A 16,982-nucleotide genomic window follows, 5' to 3' on the forward strand; every position below is an offset into this window, starting at 1 on the left:
GGCGCTTGATTTTCAAATGAAGCAGACGATTGAACGGGGGTTCATCTGCACCCAATGCCTTGTCCTGGTCAAATATAAGAAGAAAACTCAGTTAAGAGCTGTAGACATAAAAATTTGATCACTTTATAAAATGAGAAATTGATTTCCGTGGATTTCTCCCATCTGGGTTTGTAACTCACGTCGGTAGAAAGAAACCTGATAGTCCCACATCGACCAAGAGAAAAACAACTTATTGCTTTATATCTCTCGTCTAGGAGGAAAGTGTCGCCGAGTTCATCTGCGCGAACTTGTAACCCGAGTGGGGGCAATGAGGTGGTGTGGATAGATCGTTTGGTGGGTAGGGTTTGGACCAAATCGAATACTGTGACTCGTCCGTTCCAAACCGCATAGTTGAACCTTGTTGTCCGGACGAAGGTCTGGGTGACTCCGTTCTTAAACCGGAGGGCACAGCGTGAGGCTGGATTAACAGAGCAGCGATAACCTCCAGCTGTCGGTAGTTGGGAGGATAACGAGTTGACTCGGCTTGGTCTAGTATCTCCCTGTTCATCGGACTCACCTAAACCGCCACCTTTTTATCCTTTTCCCCCGACGGCAAAGTGAAGAACAGGATTCCAGACCATATATTAAGATGGTCTTTCTTCCTCGGAGTATTTTGGGTTGTCATTACAGGGACAAAAGTGCTCATTGGATCTGTCAATGAACCTTTTGCTGGGTTTTTCCTTTCCCCGACTGCTTTAGTTTTAGTCATCATTTCACTCCTGTTCGGATCTTGTTTCTAGTTTTTGCTTTGCTCTCCATGAGAAGAAGATTTTGGAATCGCAGAATGTTACTGTTTTTTTTGTTTTTAGATGACGAATGGTCTATAAATGAGACAGAAATTGCAAAGAGCAATAAAGAAGGTAACATTTGGCTCTTCTTTCGCTTGCTTCTATTTCAATTTTCTTTATTAATACTATTGCGATTATATTGTACTTCTAGGGAAGGAAACTTGTACAAGAAATAGTTTAGTCTACGGCTGAAGAGGATTACAAACATTGATTTGGGTATAAACCGGCATCATATCTAAAGACTAGACAATCCTCCAGAAATTACCACAACACTTGCAGAAACTTCATCTCGATCAAGACTTTGGACCAGAAACTACTAGTTTGTGTACCCATATATCTGCCATCCTGAAAATAACTGCATTTGAAGCAAATCAAGAATGGGAGGTGATACAAAATTCAAACTTTTCTAACATTAAGAAGTCTCTGAAACTTACTCTAGGGTTCTCATTTGATAAGGATGCATCTAATTGGTGACCCTTCAGCTCCGAGTAACCTAAGAGGCAAGCAATGCAAAGAGTATATTCCTGGCTTTATGTTATCCAGTTTGAGAGCTTCGACCAAGATGATCTCCTGTGGAAATTGAGATTTTATTGTTATTTGCAGAAATTGTATGACAACTTTGATGAGGCAATCATAAGTTCTAGGACTTCTAGAAGCCAGAAAATCTCATCGTTTATATTTTATGAAGGCAAGCAATACCAGATTATTTCATTAGATAGAACAAAGGTATCTTGGAGGAATCAGTAAAAGGGTGATTGAAAAAATTGGAGAAACTCAAAAGAAAAATCCAAATGTAATAGTTAATTGCACTGAAAGGGTACTAATCAGAAATTATGACCATCATAACTGCAGAAAGGTGTCTCAGGATGGTGCTTAAGACAGTAATTTAACATTAGATCCCAAGATAATTCTGGAGGATATTTCTGGGAATCCAGACAGATTGCAAATATTATAAGAAAAAAAACAACAAATGATCATGAAGCCAATTTCATTCTGAACCATAATGGAAAGAATAACGATGCAGAGATAAAATGCTTAGATAATTTCAGTCCGTAGTGATTTTCATTTGACTTAAGACGTGCAAGTCCAAGGAGATTGCAATAGTTATATAATGAGGACAATTGGTGCTCCCCTGTTTCTTCCCCTCCTTGGAGACACTGGCCTATTTATCATTGTGTTTTGGACATTGTTGCCAACCTTTCTTGTACTTGATCACATATTCCCCGTTCCACTAATTCTTTGGCCCATGGGCTTGCTAAACATAAAACCTCCCTTCCCGCAATGGTTGTAACGGGAGGCCCCCTTAGTTTGTAAAATTTTCTCTGTTAATATATTATCACTTCTATCAAAAATAAAAAATAAAGAGGACAATTATGAATAGGAACAGAAATATATACACCCTTTTTATTTGGTTAGCATAATCAAAGAAGGTGAGAACTTTTTTGCTGGCTTCATCAGTGTTCTACCAATAAATTCCTGGTGTAACCACAATTAGAGTTGGAAAATTCTTCCACTGCAGGGAAAACGTTAGAATCTTAAAGTGCAGTGGAAAAAAACATCTGCAAGAGTTATATTACTGATTACTCAAACCTCCTTTAGAATTTCAGTCCCATAAGAACCTCCAGATTGACCTCAGACAGATTCAAAAAATTGAGTTTAGTATGTCAAAAACATTAAAAAAAATTGCGAGGAAACACTAAAAGAATGGTAAGTTCTAGTATAACAATATATGCATATCCTTTCATATTTTGAGTAACAAAATAATAATATCCTAAGTTGTGAAAAGATATTTATAAAGAAAGGCTTCTTACCCTATTCTTCAGAAAAACCAGATGTGCAGGAATCAAATCATCATATGCGGCAACTGATAAGTAATCAACTCCTGCAAATGCCATGACAGAAGACATTGCAATATGGTGCATGGTTAATTAGCAAAGCAAATTAAGCAGAAGATATCATGTATAAGATAAAATAACAAAAAGAAGAATGTTTAGATAAACAACTTCCCCATTGTGAGGACACATGTTATCCAGATATATTTTGTAGTAGTTCCTGTTTGTGCAACTTCTAGTACAGATCCATTTTTTTATAAAGTTTTGTACCCATTCTTCCATGGCTTTTCTTCTGATGCAAATTCTAATTCTACTTTATTTTTAACAAGCTGCTGCATAGCCATCTGGTCAATGTGGTGACCGAAGAAATTGCAACTGTTCCATGACCATGTCAGAATGCAATGCTTATCTTAGGTACACATGGACAATGAATTCCACAAGCTGGACTTCTATGGTATCCACAAGGGAATTCAGACCCTGACAGGAAGGCAGTCAAAAGGAGGAGAAAAAAAAAAGGAATCCTATTCAGGTTCATTAGAATCCACCCACCCACTTCACAAAGGCTGAGTTGAAGACTCCTCTTAGTGGCACAAGAATTTACAAAAAAATTGTCCCAGGACCTCTGATTTTGAAGGTCCTCAGCTATAAGTCATGAGTTAAGCTAAAGTTCTTCATTCTGGTGGAAATTAGAACCTGAATAGATCTATCCTTCTAGACTGATGCCAGAATCCCACCTCAGCAAATTCCATTTCAAAGTCACTAGCAAGAAGTAGAGCTACCCTACAATATCTGGTCATGAATAACTTCCCCACGTTTGTAATATTTTCAGTGGTTTTTATTTCAAAAAAAAATATTTGCAGTGGTTTTTATTTCAAAAAAATATTTGCAGTGGTTTTCTGCTTCCCTACGATATTTCATCAAGCAAAAGAACAAGGATAATAACACTAACAAAAAGAAGGAAGAAAAGAAGACATTGCATGGGGCTTCCCCCACATAAAAATATATTTATCTTACTGTATTCAACCTCATTCACTTGCACTAGTCACAGCAAGTATTTATATAAAATAATCAGAGCTGAAAAATCTAAGCTCTTTTATTGACTGAACCAATGGAATTATTAGATATGCAGATTTTTCAAGAAATGCTGGACATAAAAGACTTCTTATGTCTGTAACGGTATTTGATGAGATGCAGAAAACTGAAGCTCAATAAGGATTTGAGACTTTTATAATCAAATAATATTGTGCAGGAGAAATTAGAGTTAATTTTCTCCATTACTCAAAAAAAAATGATCCACTATTAATATGGAGGTGTTGGAGGTAAGACTCTGACTTGACCCGGCAGTGTAAGATTCTCAATTCAGTAGTCACCATGGTCACTAGAAACTCTAATGGGTTAAGATATCTGTTTAGGAAAAACTTTGTAAATTACAAGAAAGCATGTCTGGAGAACATATTTGGAATCTATACTGAAACTAATTAAAGAAGTTCCTAAAATTTTGTTACTTCATTTGTGAGGAATTCTGCAGTCACTTATTTCAGATCAACAAAATAATTCATACATTGCTAAATGGGGATTATAACAGATGATTTCTCATCTAATAAATGGAACCTCACAAGGTCACAATAAGCAACTTACCGACAAGCTTGACATCCGTGTTATCTACCAGCCATTGAGCACCATCTTTCATAAACCCAACATAGCTTGTATCAAATTCTCTTTTCCACATAAGCTTTCTGAAGGAAAAAGAACAAAGAACTTATTCTCTTTGCATGTTTATTCTGCACAAGCCACACACCAAAACCCCTGTGGGATTTGAACCCAAATACCTTGTGTGCTTGTAGAGCCAATGGCTCAATCCACAACTTATACTCACAACCCTCCCAAACAAACTTAGACCAGAAATGAAACCATATTCTGTGCTTATCAATAATCCATATTGACATTTAACAGCTTCAAGAATGCGTTTTAATATTGAAGACAAACACCATGCAGAAAAAAAATGAATCTCTATACAAGATACAGAATTCAGGAGTCCCAAAAAAAAAAAAAAAAAATCATTTAGTGAGTAAATTTTTAGTTCTCAGAAATTATCCAACAAGTTATACCTGTCTGTATTTAACGTTCTGAATAGAACCCTCCGTATTCCTTTGGGGATATTTAGAGACTTCATAACTTCAGCTGCACGAATTTAACATACTAAATGTTAAGAATATAAGCAAGAGAAAAGAGAAAAACAATTTAAATAAAATTATATTTGTATTGGGCTTCATTTCCAACAAACCCCCTGTTCCCTTCCCGCCCCCACTGCAACTGATTATTGTTATTAGATTGAAAGTAATAACTATAACTATGTCACTTGCCAGGAGAAAACCCTGAAGTTCTTAAATCTGTGACGTTGGTTGTGTAGGTTTTCTTTTTCTGTAAACCCATCTTTCAGCAATGCAACACCATGTCCCTGAGGTCTTTCTGACTGTAATTATAGTGGCAGTCTCTTAAAACTGTCTTGGAGAATCTCATCTCTTTTGCTGACTTTTTTCCTCTTTATATCTTGAGTTCAGGAGTACAATTTTGTAACAAGTATAACTCCAACTGTGGGCACTAGCTGTGTATTTGAACAATTTTTAGATAGTTGTATGTTGAAAACCATTAGGATGACGACTTCTGAAGCACAGAACCTAGCTTTTGAAATTTTCAGTTATAATAGAGGAGCATGTATTGCATTGAGAATAACTAACAGCAACCAACTGTTGCCCTAGGTTTTTCACTTTGGTTCAGCTGTGTCTTAGTCATTGTAATTGGCCAAGTTTTGCCTTATTGAATCACTGTACCTAGGACCATTTTCCTCTGAGTATGGGAGAGATAGAGAATACCTATTACCAGGGTTACCTGCATCGAATTTCCGATATGTATTCAAGATCTCAAGTCATACAAATGAAAGAAAAACAGAGAAAAGTTAGAACTTACCGGTTATGTTCTTATCTTTTGGAACATCCACAAGGAGTGCAGCACCTATTAAGATCAACTAGGTTCAGTAATTAATATTCAGAACACTGAATCAACAGAAAACACAGTACGGTTTGTCCGAGAGAAAAGCACATCTTCCTCTGACACGAATAAGGAGAATCCACAGATAGGGCTACCAGAAGACTGATCTGGCAAACCTATCACCGTTTTCTTATGAGATGATTAGATGATTAGCACCGCATGATTAAACAGTAAAGATCGACTCGATGAGATGAACTGCCCAGAGGCCAGATGAACGAATCATGTTCGATGCCTGAGTTAACAATCAAAAGTGATAAAAGACGAGATGGCAACGATAAATACAAGAAGTAATGGAGCACGGAGAAACAAATCTTCAAGAATCAAATTAAGGGGTGCACGACTTTTTGCTTTAGCTTTTTCAAGTAGAATGAATTAAAGAAAACTGAACGGAGTTTAAAATGAAATAAGAAAAAAAAATGAAGAACAAGCAATTGAAATACCATTCAGGACTTCGAGGTCTAGAGTATCAACATCGAAGCCAGCTTCAAAATAATGCTGGAAGACATGTCCAGGAGAGTCAACGTGCGTGCCAGTGTGTGTAGGCATCTTGAATTCGGAATTGTTGGCAAGGGAACCGTTTTTCATGCTTTGGGGAAGCCAGAGGAACTGGCCGAGACCGTCGGAAGAGCCCCATGTGGGCATGTCCTCTGTGTATCGGTGGGTGATGTCAAGAATCCTCCCACCATCATACTCCTCCCGCCTGACTACAACAGCATCGCTACTGACAGAGACGTCGCAGGAGGCGGCGAAGTCGGCATAGGCTGACGGGTAAGATTCGGAAGCTAGAGCAGACGGAAAGAGGTTATAATGGAGGAGGGAAAGAGCTAGGATGAATGACATCTTCATTTTTGCGACGGAAGTCTGAAATATTGGTGCCGCTTTGAGTCGTATATAGGTCTAACGTCTTCCTCAAAACGCTCGTCGAGGATGGAACTGGACTATATACCCTCTGAATAACTACTTACTGTTACGATACGATTTTAAAAAAGAAGAAATACCATTGTTGATTCCGTCAATCAGCTGTAATTCTAGTCTTGAACTTAACTAGGATTAAGAGCTCTTCTGAAACAAATTTCTTATATTACACTTCATTTTACTTTTATAATAAACAAAGATATCATTGTTTTATCATTCATAAATTGAAATTTTTTATATGTAAGAAGGATATATACCATCTTAAATGTCGATTTTTCAAATGCTAATCCTTATCTGCAGAAAAAATTTAAAATATCCATTTTTACTGTTTTGCGTTGGGATGCTGGTGAGGTACTTGTAAACTTGTCAAATTTCAGAGCCTTCCGATAGATGAGAAAAACCAGACAAACATTTCCAAAGAGAGAGCTCGTGATCAATTTCATAACACAAGAATCAGCCCAACAATCTGAAAAGAAAGAGATACCATATGATCTGCTCCAGTTTATTTATCTGCTTATATCAATTAGCAGATGCGGAGCAGTGAGATAATTACTTCTTGTTGCTCGAGTGCAGCTCGTCAAAGTAATCCTTGGGATTACTCTCGAAGGCGGCTCTATCAATACTTGCACCTCCTCCTCCCGGGGCCTTCATCGTTCCGCCGGAACCACTATCTCCCCCACCACCCGCTTTCCCTCCGTCTCCCTTTCCACGTTCCATTTCTTAGTCGATCACTTGTGTCCGAGACAGAAAGATGTATGGAAGGATTCCATTACAACGCTAGCTCTCTATTTATAGAGGTGAAATGGAAGCCCCTGGTATCGTAGTCTCGATCGTTTGGTGATGAATATAACCACCATTAATTCTTCTTTTCAATTTACCGATATTGCATTACTGTTCTTTGTTTCTAGCTGAATTACTGGGAATGGCAAAACTCTAATTAATGTACACTTTCTATTCAAAGCCCTTTACGATTTTGAGCGGGGTTTGAGGCTGGGAGGCCAGAAATAAAAGCAGTTCGTAGACTCAAGAAAGGAAAAATTTTCTTTCTCGTGATCACGCTTCAGTCATTCATGGCTTTCGTTTGAATCATGGAAGTCCTGACTGTAATACATCGTGGACTGCTGAATCAGGTATATTTGTTATTCATTCTTTAATAGAATTTATGGTACGAGGAACAAACTAATTTGCTTGATCGAAGGAAAGGTGAATAATCCTCAGGCGTTTTAACAGTCACTGAATGTGGAAGAAAATGGAGAACATTTTATCATGTATTCATTTTATTTTATTTTATTCTAATATTTTCATTTTGAATGATAAAAAAACATGAATTTATTATACATATTTGTAGGTAGCATGTCTTAAATTTTTAAATAAAATAGTCCTCAAATTAGGCTACGTAATTAAAATTTTATTTTGTTGTGATTTATTTAATCTTTTTGTTTATGAGAATAAAGGGAGAGTGAAAACTCAAGTTTGGATTTGAAAAAAAATTGAACATCTAAAATGGAAATGCATAAATGCAGAGAGATATAATTCCAAAAAGTATTTATAACAAGCATGGGTCTGAGGGAACCTTCGGCACAAATTGATGGTTCACGTGAAGAGATTGAGGATAAGCTTGCCTAAACCAATTGTAAACTTGTAAAGACCAACTTGCATTAATTGAGGGAAAAAAGTGTTTATGAAGAAATTGAAGAAGGAGACGAAGACGAACTCTTCAAATTTTCATTTTGTTGTACCCCCCCCCCCCCCCCTAAGAAAGCTTTAAGGTAGTCTTTTAACAATGACAAATTTGTCAGAAAAGAAAAAAGAAAAAGATAACGATTTACATGTTTGTGGTGAACTTGTAGTTGATGAATGATTCAACCTTTATAAAATTACTTTGAAAGTGAATTGAGTTACCTAGGTATTTTACTTTCACTAGTCAAAATGCTTTAGGGGGGGTTAGTGCCCCAAATGGATTCTTGAAGATCAAGTTCATGTCCAACATGAAGATCATGTCAGTCATGTACATGAAGATCATCTTCGCACTTGGTGTTAGTGGTGACGACTTCATGTGCACTGGAAAACAGTTTCCAGTGTTAGTGCCCCAACATGAGAAAAACGTAAAAAATAAGAGAATCTTTAAACCTTTACAGTACACTTAATTACAACATAATCCTTAAACCCCAAATTAGGTAAAACAACCATTATTACTACACGAATAAGTTATTTAATGTATAATTAAATATATTAATATATTTATTAATTGAATTAGATATTTTATTGTGTATTAATATGGTAATTATATGAGCCAATGAAATACGTATATGATTAATTACAAATAATAAATAAATAACGTTATAAATAAAAAAACGAAAGTAATACGTTAAGTTATTAATTTATTAATAACATATGATATACTTTAACGTAAAAATGAATATTTTAAGAGAAAAAATTGATCTAATCATAACTTTAACACACAATATATTTGTACATAATATATTTTATGTATTATTAATTAATAATATATTATCGCAAAATTTAAAACCATTGGTTTAATTAACTATAGCAATCGGATAATTATGCCAAAATAATTTATCAATATTTATTTTAACAATATTTTAATTATAAATATTAAATCACTATTTTAATATAGTAATTGTAAAATCAAAATAATTATTTTATAAATAAAAATTATAAATTAATGATTTTTTTATGAAGATAGTTTAATTTTTCCTAACTTAGGAAAAATTAAACATCTTCGTCTTCCTTTGCAGTGAGCCAGCGGGCAACAGCGATGGCGACGGGGACGGGCTAGGCAAAGGCGACGGCCAGCGATGGCGGCAGGCAATGCCGACAGAGGCGGCGCTCCGACGGTACGCCGAGAGGGAGAAGAGAGGGAGGCCGAGAAGCTCTGCAACAGAGCTCGACCTCCCGTGCTCTGCGGGAATGAGAGAGGGCTACGGGAATGGAGACGAGAGAGGGTTGCGGGAATGGAGACGAGAGAGAGAGCAGAAAATGAGAGAGAGCTGCGGGAATGCAATGGTAGAGAGATGTGCGGCAGAGAGAGCCCCGAAAGACAGCCCCGTGTGAGAGTCATGTAGATGATTCTCAAAATCGGGCGGAAAGCGCGTTCCGTCGTTTACTCTTGGGACATGAACTCCTGATTCATGTATATTCATGTACATGACATGAATTTCGGCGCCCCTAACGACACCAGGACATGAACTGCGTAATGCGCATGAAGATCATGTCCTGAGTCATGTGCACTAACCCCCCCTTAGTGCGTGTTTTTCACGGGCAGGTGAAAGTGAATTACCTAGGTAATTTACTTTTCACTCATTCTTAAGAAAAACAAGTAAAAGTTAAATCCTGTCTTGACCTTGTGATTTCACTTTCACTCGTCACTATCTCGGCATGCTTTCTCTCGCCATGTTCCTTTTCACCCCGCGCCCTCTCCCTCTTTGTACATTTCATTGTATATACTAATACAAAAAAATAATTCACTTTCACTTTCACTTTTTACTGTACTTTAAAAAATACATTAACCCTCCATAAGGAATATAAAAAAATAATGATGATAATCATTAGTTCAATTGATTAGTTGGTGAATACAATGTTTCATTATTACAATAAAAGCTATCATATAATAAACATAAAACCTATGATTCTAGATTGAATGAAAGATGATTTCATTTAAAATAACCTTTATATTTGATTTTTTTATTTAATAAATAGGTAAAAAGATAATTAACATATATAATAATATAGAATAAGAATAAATCATTTTATAGATTTATCAAAATGAACTAATAAAATAGTATAATAGGTAATCCGTAATCTAGTAAATTGTTACCAGTTTTTCGATTCATCTAGTTGACTTTAGACTGAGGCGAGTCAGGTTTGATTTTAAATTGGGTGAGTTGACTCGGCTCTTCTTTTCCACGAATGCCGAATCAGAGCTGACTTTAAACTGGTTGAGTCGTCTCGCAAGGAGTGACTTGGCTCTGATATTCGGACCGAATCCGTACTCACTCGGTTTGAGTCAAATCACCGGATCGCTCGATTTCTTAGCCTTTATACAATAACGCTGGCTACCTGCGTAAGTTGAATCACGACTGTCTATTCCTATATACGACCGACGGCCTTGATTCGCCTCAGCAGACGCCGACTGCATTTTTCCGTTTCCCTCTTTCGGTCGTTCCCCCCTGCATTCAAAAATTCAAATTACGAATATCACATCTCTCTGCTCTTCCATGGACAATCGAAGAAGCCTAGAGAAACAGTCGAGAGTCTGAAACTGGATCTGGCAGCTCAATTCTGATCGACAAAGTGAAAGTGCAGAATGGTGGAGGCCGCAGACGATCCCCTGTACCCTTGGTTATGGTGCTTTTCTCTCTCTCTCTCACTCACACACACACACACACACACACACAAGTCATGAATGACGGATTTACTCGGCTTACTAAATGTCGGAACTTCCTTTTTTTGTTTTTTTTGCGAATGTTAGTACTATCATGAGTGCCTACGACGATTACAGAAAGAACCCTGGCAACGGCACTCACCTGGAGACGCTGCTGGAACGGTGCGTCAACTTCTTTCAAAATGATGATCGATACAAAAATGACATTCGATTCCTGAAGATTTGGATAATTCATGTAATTTTCATGGAGCCTAGTCAATGGTTTCGACATTTCTTATTTGTTTCTTCCAGTGAAAACTGTTTCGGCGCTTACTTTCCTGATTCGTTAGATCTTGCCTTTTTGCAGGCTGACATGATTCAAGACTTCGATAAAGTTTTTAAATTAATCGAGGGAAAAAAGATGTTCCTCTGTCATTCCCTACTTTACGAGAGCTATGCCATCTATTTAGAGGCCAAGGGCAGTTTGCTTGAAGCACATCGGATTTACCAGCTAGGTATAACAAGGTTATTTCTTGTCTCTGTCTCTTTACTGGTACCAGTGGTTTCATCTCATTTTCATGTCTTTGGTTCTGTCCAACAGTATGCTTCTGTTTGTCCATTCTAAATAGTCTTGGGGCTATCGTTGAACAGAAAAGCTGAGCCTCTTGAAACATTGAAGAAGATGCACGCGTTGTTTCTAGCCAGATTGACACGGATCACGAAAATTTGCTCAAAACACGAGGTAGATATGCAGAAACTTGACTCTATTTTATACTTCATAGCAAGGTAGCATGATCATAATTGATCACAATGAGAAATTGAAAAATGAATGAAATGAGAAATGCGAAATTGATGTAACAGAATAGTAATAATGAGAAACTGAACCGTAAAAGTTCATGTTGAACACTTGAGATCCTCTTATGAAACACTAATGAAACTAAATAGGGAACTTGCAGGACAAAAAAAGTGTAAATCTTTAAGAAGCACCTACATAAACAGAGAGGGAAATACTGGGGACAGTTGTGACCTTCTAAAAAATGTTTACCTTCAGGGAAATAATAAAGAATTTGTTTCATAGAAAACTATAATAAAAAATGATAGAGTTAAAATGCTGTCTAACAAGTGTTGACCTTTTAAAAATGCTACGAACTCAAATAACTCCAAATGAACTAGTACATTCCCTCCATTATTTTTTCAACAACCTGAGTTGGATGGGATTGTTATTGCTAAGTTTTTATGTTGCCCTTGTCAAAGCTAGCTTTCAAAATCAATTTGTTACTAAAGGCGAACGTCCCCATTCAAAAGATTCACATAGGTCTTCCAATGGACATCACAGAGGATTATTTACCACTTACTTTATAATTAGTAACTCGATTTCATATTAAGATAGAGGTGCTTGAGATCACATTACTTCTCTCTGCATAAAATGCAAGTTGTATATATTTGCAGATTGATATCGATGAGTCTGTTGAGCATGCAGACAGTCTGACAAGACCGTGGTCAGCCTCTGTCATCAAAGATCTATTGGAAAAGATAAAACCACGACTCCTGAAGTACAAAGTGAGATATGGCCAATTTTTTGTTTTTCATTCACTTTCTTCTACTTCGTTTCTTGACTATTATGTACATATATTCCAGGGATACCATGCAACAAACAAAGCCTATATTGGAAAAGTACCCTTGCCTTCTTTGAAAAATGTTTCCAGGAATAAGGTCATTGAGTTAGGTGAGATTTTTGCTTTTATAACAACATTTTTACACAATTTTTTTTCTCAATTCCTCTTTGTTTGTGCTGTATCTAATCCTTCCCTCTCCCTCCATCTGTCTCTTTGAATTCACATACATTCTCATATCCTTCACGTCCCCCCTTTCGTGAAGTTTGTTCAACTTCAACTTTCTAGTCAATTGGACAAATGCCAAATTACAGTCACTTTACAAACTGTCTTCTTTAATATACTCCTGCCTCCTACTATTTGAAAAAAGTGCTGACTTAAGGTATTTTCTTTAGGGTAAATTTTCTTATTGTAATTGTTTTTTTTGTGTCATGATATCTGCAGGTGGCAAGAAGTACCAGATCATAGGTTGCTCTGGTACAGGTGCGTATGCTCAAGTATTCAAAGCTTATGTTGACAGGGATCCTGGTGATGTTGTTGCTTTGAAGGTAAAAGCAGTTCCATTTTCACCTTACTTTCTTAGAAATACTGGTTTTAATGAAGCTACTCTAATAGATACAAAGGCCTGCTTTCCCTTGGGAGTTCTACATGTATCGCCAACTTGATCAGCGCATCTCAGATGTGGAGGTATAATGTGCACATGACTTTTTGCATTTTGCAGTTTGTGTTTAAATATAGAGAGAAGTTTCTATATTTTGCTCACTCTTTGTTTCTGTACTTAAATTTAGAGAGCCAGCTTTGGATTTGCTCATAGAGCACATGTGTATTCTGATTGTAGCGTAATAGTTAGCGACTACTTGGCTCATGGAACCCTTCAGGTATATTCATCATATTCAGATGTCTTACTCAAATTGCAAATGATGTTGCAATTTTGCCCCTCTTCACTAATGCTCCTTTTGCAGGATGCCATAAACTGTTATGTGGTGACTGGCCAAAGCATGGAAGAAGTGCTATGCATGTATTATACTACTGAGATGCTGCGTATGTTGGAGAATTTGCACAGTGTAGAAATCATACATGGTGATTTCAAACCTGATAATCTGCTTGTTCGCTACTCTAGGTAATCTCGACTTTACTATATTTAACAGTTGGTACCAAATTCTAGTGATAAACCATTCTTCGAAAACAAGGTGCTAGTAGGAATAGTCCCACATAGATAAGTTTTAAGAGGAGTTATATGGTTATGAGTTTGCAAAATGATCTCCGAGCTTAGACTAGTCATTTTGAGATAGTTCTGGACTTAACTTTAAAATGGCAGCAGAACAGGACATTTATGGCCTATGTGGCTCAATTTGTGCTCCATTGAGTTTGTATCCCATCTGTTTTGTTTACCTCTCAAATGTGTTGTGTGTAAGCTTGGACGCATGGGAGATTGTTAGTTGGAATAGTACCACATATATAATTTTTAAGAAAATTTATCATTTTATAAAGTAGAACCATGGGCCTCTTAAATAGCTAGTCATTTTGGATTGAAACTGAGCTCAATTTTGACCATGTTAAAGTTAAGTCTAAATCTATCCCAAAATGATTAGTGGAAGTTAGGAGCCTCTTTTCCAACTAGTAAGCACATAATTTTTCTTAACTATTTCCACTTATTCTCTCTCTCATGTCTAGGCCGGTGCTAGACGTGAACAACACAAAGGGAGTACAAACTAAACAGGGCATAAATTGGGCCCAACATAAAGACATTTTGCTTTGACACCTTATTAAGATTGAGCCCTGGTTCCATTTAAAACGACAGTCATTTTGGAGGCCTATTGATCAATCTTATAAACAATAACCTTTTCTTAATACTTATATATGTGGGACTATTCTCACTAAAAATAGAATGGAAGTAATTAACTATATAAATGTGGCCATATGTGGAGTATTCCCATTGTAGCAAAAGACAACAGCTAGTAGGCATAATTTGAGCCATCCATTCACGAGAAGTTTCATTTTTTATAGATGTCAAATTTGGTCTGTTTAAGCCAAAATGATTAGTAAAAGTTAGGAGGTCTTTCCCAACTAAGCACATAAACTTTCTAAGCCCAAACCAATGTCAGACTATTTTCCCTATAGGACTCTCATTCTCTGATATCTAGCATAAGCACATATAATGCCTTAGAATAGTGAGACTTTTTAATCACTAACAGTCCCCTTCTTCTCTAGGCCTAAATAGACATATGAATGCAGATGTCCTATTAAACAAAGGCATACATGTCTTGATTCACTTGAACACCATGTTAAAGTTTGGTCTGTGTTTGCTAAATCAACTATCCAGAGTAGGAGGTATCTTCCCAACTTAGGCATAGGAAGCGCAAACCAAAGTGGCACAATTTTGTTACAGTTTTAGAGTCCCATGTGGTACTTTCTACTACTGCAAAATAACAGAAAGAGGAGAGATCGATTGAGTGTGAGAGAGGAAGGAGAAGAAAGAGAATTTGTCGAGAGAGAGCAAGAGAGAAGAGGAAGACCAGTGAATGAAAAAGAAGGCATTATTGAGGGTAAAGCAGTACATAAATAGATAAATACAGAAATTGAAATAAAAGCTAAGTGTGACAAAACTACTTATAAACTAAACACTCCAAAAATCTCATATGCCAACTTCTCTTACTCTTTAGACAATTAGTTAGAAGGCACATGTGCAGCCCACAAAATCGTGGGATTTTTTGCAATCCATTAGTAGATGTGCTGATTAGAGCAATAACTAGAGTCAAACTTAACACATTATGGATTATCGATACTGAAAATTAGATATGTGACCCTCTAAAAAGTCTACCTTTACTCGTTCTATCTACCTATATTTTCATTTTTTGATGTTTCTATTATAATGGGTTTATGCCCTATTACCCCTAGGCCTAGTGAGGTTTGAATTTTTGACCTCAAAATAGAACTCCGCCACCCCACCATGAATTAAATGCTGTTACTTAGTAGTACTGCATCTATACTATTTCATGAAAATACTCGATCAAAGTTTCAAACCCATTTAGGAAATACCTGTGACAGTTTGACAACAATTTTAACTCCCTGATTTTCGATATTTAAATGAGTGCTTTTGGAATTGTTAGTGTCTAGGACTCTATTTTATGCTTAAGATTCATTACTTTCAAGATGACTATGCTTCTTTTACAGTGACGAACTGACAGAGGATGGGTTTCTGGAACGAGCTGGACCTTGGTCTCATCAGGTTTTGTCATTCATATTCACCTCACTTGCATAATGTATCACCATTTTTATCAACAGATTATTGTTGTTGAGAAACAATAATAATGTTCTTCCTCAATTTGAGTTTTCACGTTACCATCACAGGGACTTTGCCTTGTTGACTGGGGAAGAGGTATAGACCTTAGACTTTTTCCAGACGGTACAAAATTCAAAGGAGACTGTCGTACTTCAGGCTTCCGCTGTGTTGAAATGCAAGAAAATAGACCATGGTCATTTCAAGTCAGTCTTCTATGCTTCCCTAGTCTGAAATTTGCATCAATGAATAGTAGATTTTCATTATATCTCATTAGACTTTTGTGACCAGGCCGACACTTATGGCCTCTGTGTTATTGTGCACATGATGTTGCACGGTTCATATATGACCATCGAGAAGAAAGCACAACCTGATGGAAGCTGTGTATATAAGCCCAGATCTTCTCTTAAAAGGTAAAATAGATTTTTCTTATATAATGCAGACCATTCAAAATCATCTATTTGCTGTGTTAAATCCTTTTAAAATGGTATTCTTTCTTCTGTGTTTTTGTATTTTTTCGACAATTATAGGTATTGGAACATAGATTTGTGGAACGCTCTTTTTATGAAGCTACTCAACATAGGTTCGATTGAGAATGACACTAGTGTATTACAGAGTCTGAGGGAATCCTTTGAGAACTATTTCTGTGGAACTCCAGCATTGATAAAGAAACTAAAGCAGTTATTGGTGAAACAGCGAGCGTCATTATGTTCCGCCAGATGAAAACATTCACCTTTATTTGTAATTTTAATACTTGTTTTTGCTGTACTATTATTGGCCATCTCGGCCATCCACTGTAGTTAATAAATTTCTCATTACAAAAAAGGAAATTGAAGGTTCAGCTTTGATACGAGGGTCATGTTGAAAAATCTGCTTGATTAAATTATGCATTATTGAGAAAGGGATTATGCAAAATATTAACAGAAACAATCCTACCCGCCATTGATGGCATCTGAACAGGATATGTGGGGATTGGCATTTCTTTTTTCATTTTCTTTAACATGTTTGATGCCATGTCTTACCATTTAGAAACAGTGACAACTCTACGAGCATTTTCCATCAATGAGTTTCAAGTAATTTTGA

At 36.6% G+C, this 16,982-nt stretch overlaps 2 protein-coding genes across 5 annotated transcripts; one reads left to right on the forward strand and one right to left on the reverse strand.

Moving 5' to 3' along the window:
• Positions 1-922: 922 nt before the first annotated feature.
• Positions 923-6,603, reverse strand: LOC137953282 (cyclase-like protein 3). The gene is made up of 7 exons (XM_068800606.1): positions 6,148-6,603; positions 5,627-5,671; positions 4,768-4,840; positions 4,298-4,395; positions 2,639-2,709; positions 1,262-1,397; positions 923-1,182 (listed from the first exon to the last, which is right to left on the reverse strand). The coding sequence occupies exons 1-6, from the start codon at positions 6,551-6,553 to the stop codon at positions 1,272-1,274; spliced, it is 819 nt and encodes a 272-aa protein (XP_068656707.1). The 5' UTR covers positions 6,554-6,603; the 3' UTR covers positions 923-1,182; positions 1,262-1,271.
• A 4,244-nt stretch (positions 6,604-10,847) lies between these two features.
• LOC137953621 (mitotic checkpoint serine/threonine-protein kinase BUB1) lies at positions 10,848-16,898 on the forward strand. Of its 4 annotated transcripts, none has more exons than XM_068801063.1 (14): positions 10,848-10,990; positions 11,115-11,262; positions 11,374-11,531; positions 11,658-11,748; positions 12,456-12,566; positions 12,645-12,732; positions 13,064-13,167; positions 13,235-13,306; positions 13,408-13,497; positions 13,582-13,739; positions 15,794-15,848; positions 15,971-16,105; positions 16,191-16,312; positions 16,430-16,898. In XM_068801063.1, exons 1-14 carry the CDS (start codon positions 10,950-10,952, stop codon positions 16,620-16,622), a joined length of 1,566 nt encoding a protein of 521 aa, XP_068657164.1. In that variant the 5' UTR covers positions 10,848-10,949; the 3' UTR covers positions 16,623-16,898. The 4 variants fall into 4 exon arrangements, with proteins under 4 accessions (XP_068657164.1, XP_068657163.1, XP_068657165.1 ...); XM_068801062.1 differs by having other exon boundaries at positions 11,374-11,521; positions 11,636-11,748; XM_068801064.1 differs by having other exon boundaries at positions 11,374-11,521; positions 11,636-11,748; positions 16,260-16,312.
• Positions 16,899-16,982: the final 84 nt, after the last annotated feature.

The sequence above is a fragment of the Aristolochia californica genome, unplaced genomic scaffold (genome assembly GCF_029961685.1).
Source record: "Aristolochia californica isolate CCGP_79_NKW_82.1479 unplaced genomic scaffold, dmAriCali1.0.hap1 SCAF_16, whole genome shotgun sequence".
Taxonomy (NCBI): domain Eukaryota; kingdom Viridiplantae; phylum Streptophyta; class Magnoliopsida; order Piperales; family Aristolochiaceae; genus Aristolochia; species Aristolochia californica.

Coding starts and splice junctions, on each gene's coding strand:
- LOC137953282 (XM_068800606.1), bottom strand. CDS start 6,553: ATGAAGATGTCATTCATCCTAGCTCTTTCCCTCCTCCATTATAACCTC. Junction 4,841..5,626: donor AAAAGATAAGAACATAACCG/GTAAGTTCTAAC, acceptor AAATTCGTGCAG/CTGAAGTTATGAAGTCTCTA. Junction 4,396..4,767: donor AGAACGTTAAATACAGACAG/GTATAACTTGTT, acceptor TTTTTCCTTCAG/AAAGCTTATGTGGAAAAGAG.
- LOC137953621 (XM_068801062.1), top strand. CDS start 10,950: ATGGTGGAGGCCGCAGACGATCCCCTGTACCCTTGGTTATG. Junction 13,168..13,234: donor GTGATGTTGTTGCTTTGAAG/GTAAAAGCAGTT, acceptor CTACTCTAATAG/ATACAAAGGCCTGCTTTCCC. Junction 16,106..16,190: donor ATAGACCATGGTCATTTCAA/GTCAGTCTTCTA, acceptor TTTTGTGACCAG/GCCGACACTTATGGCCTCTG.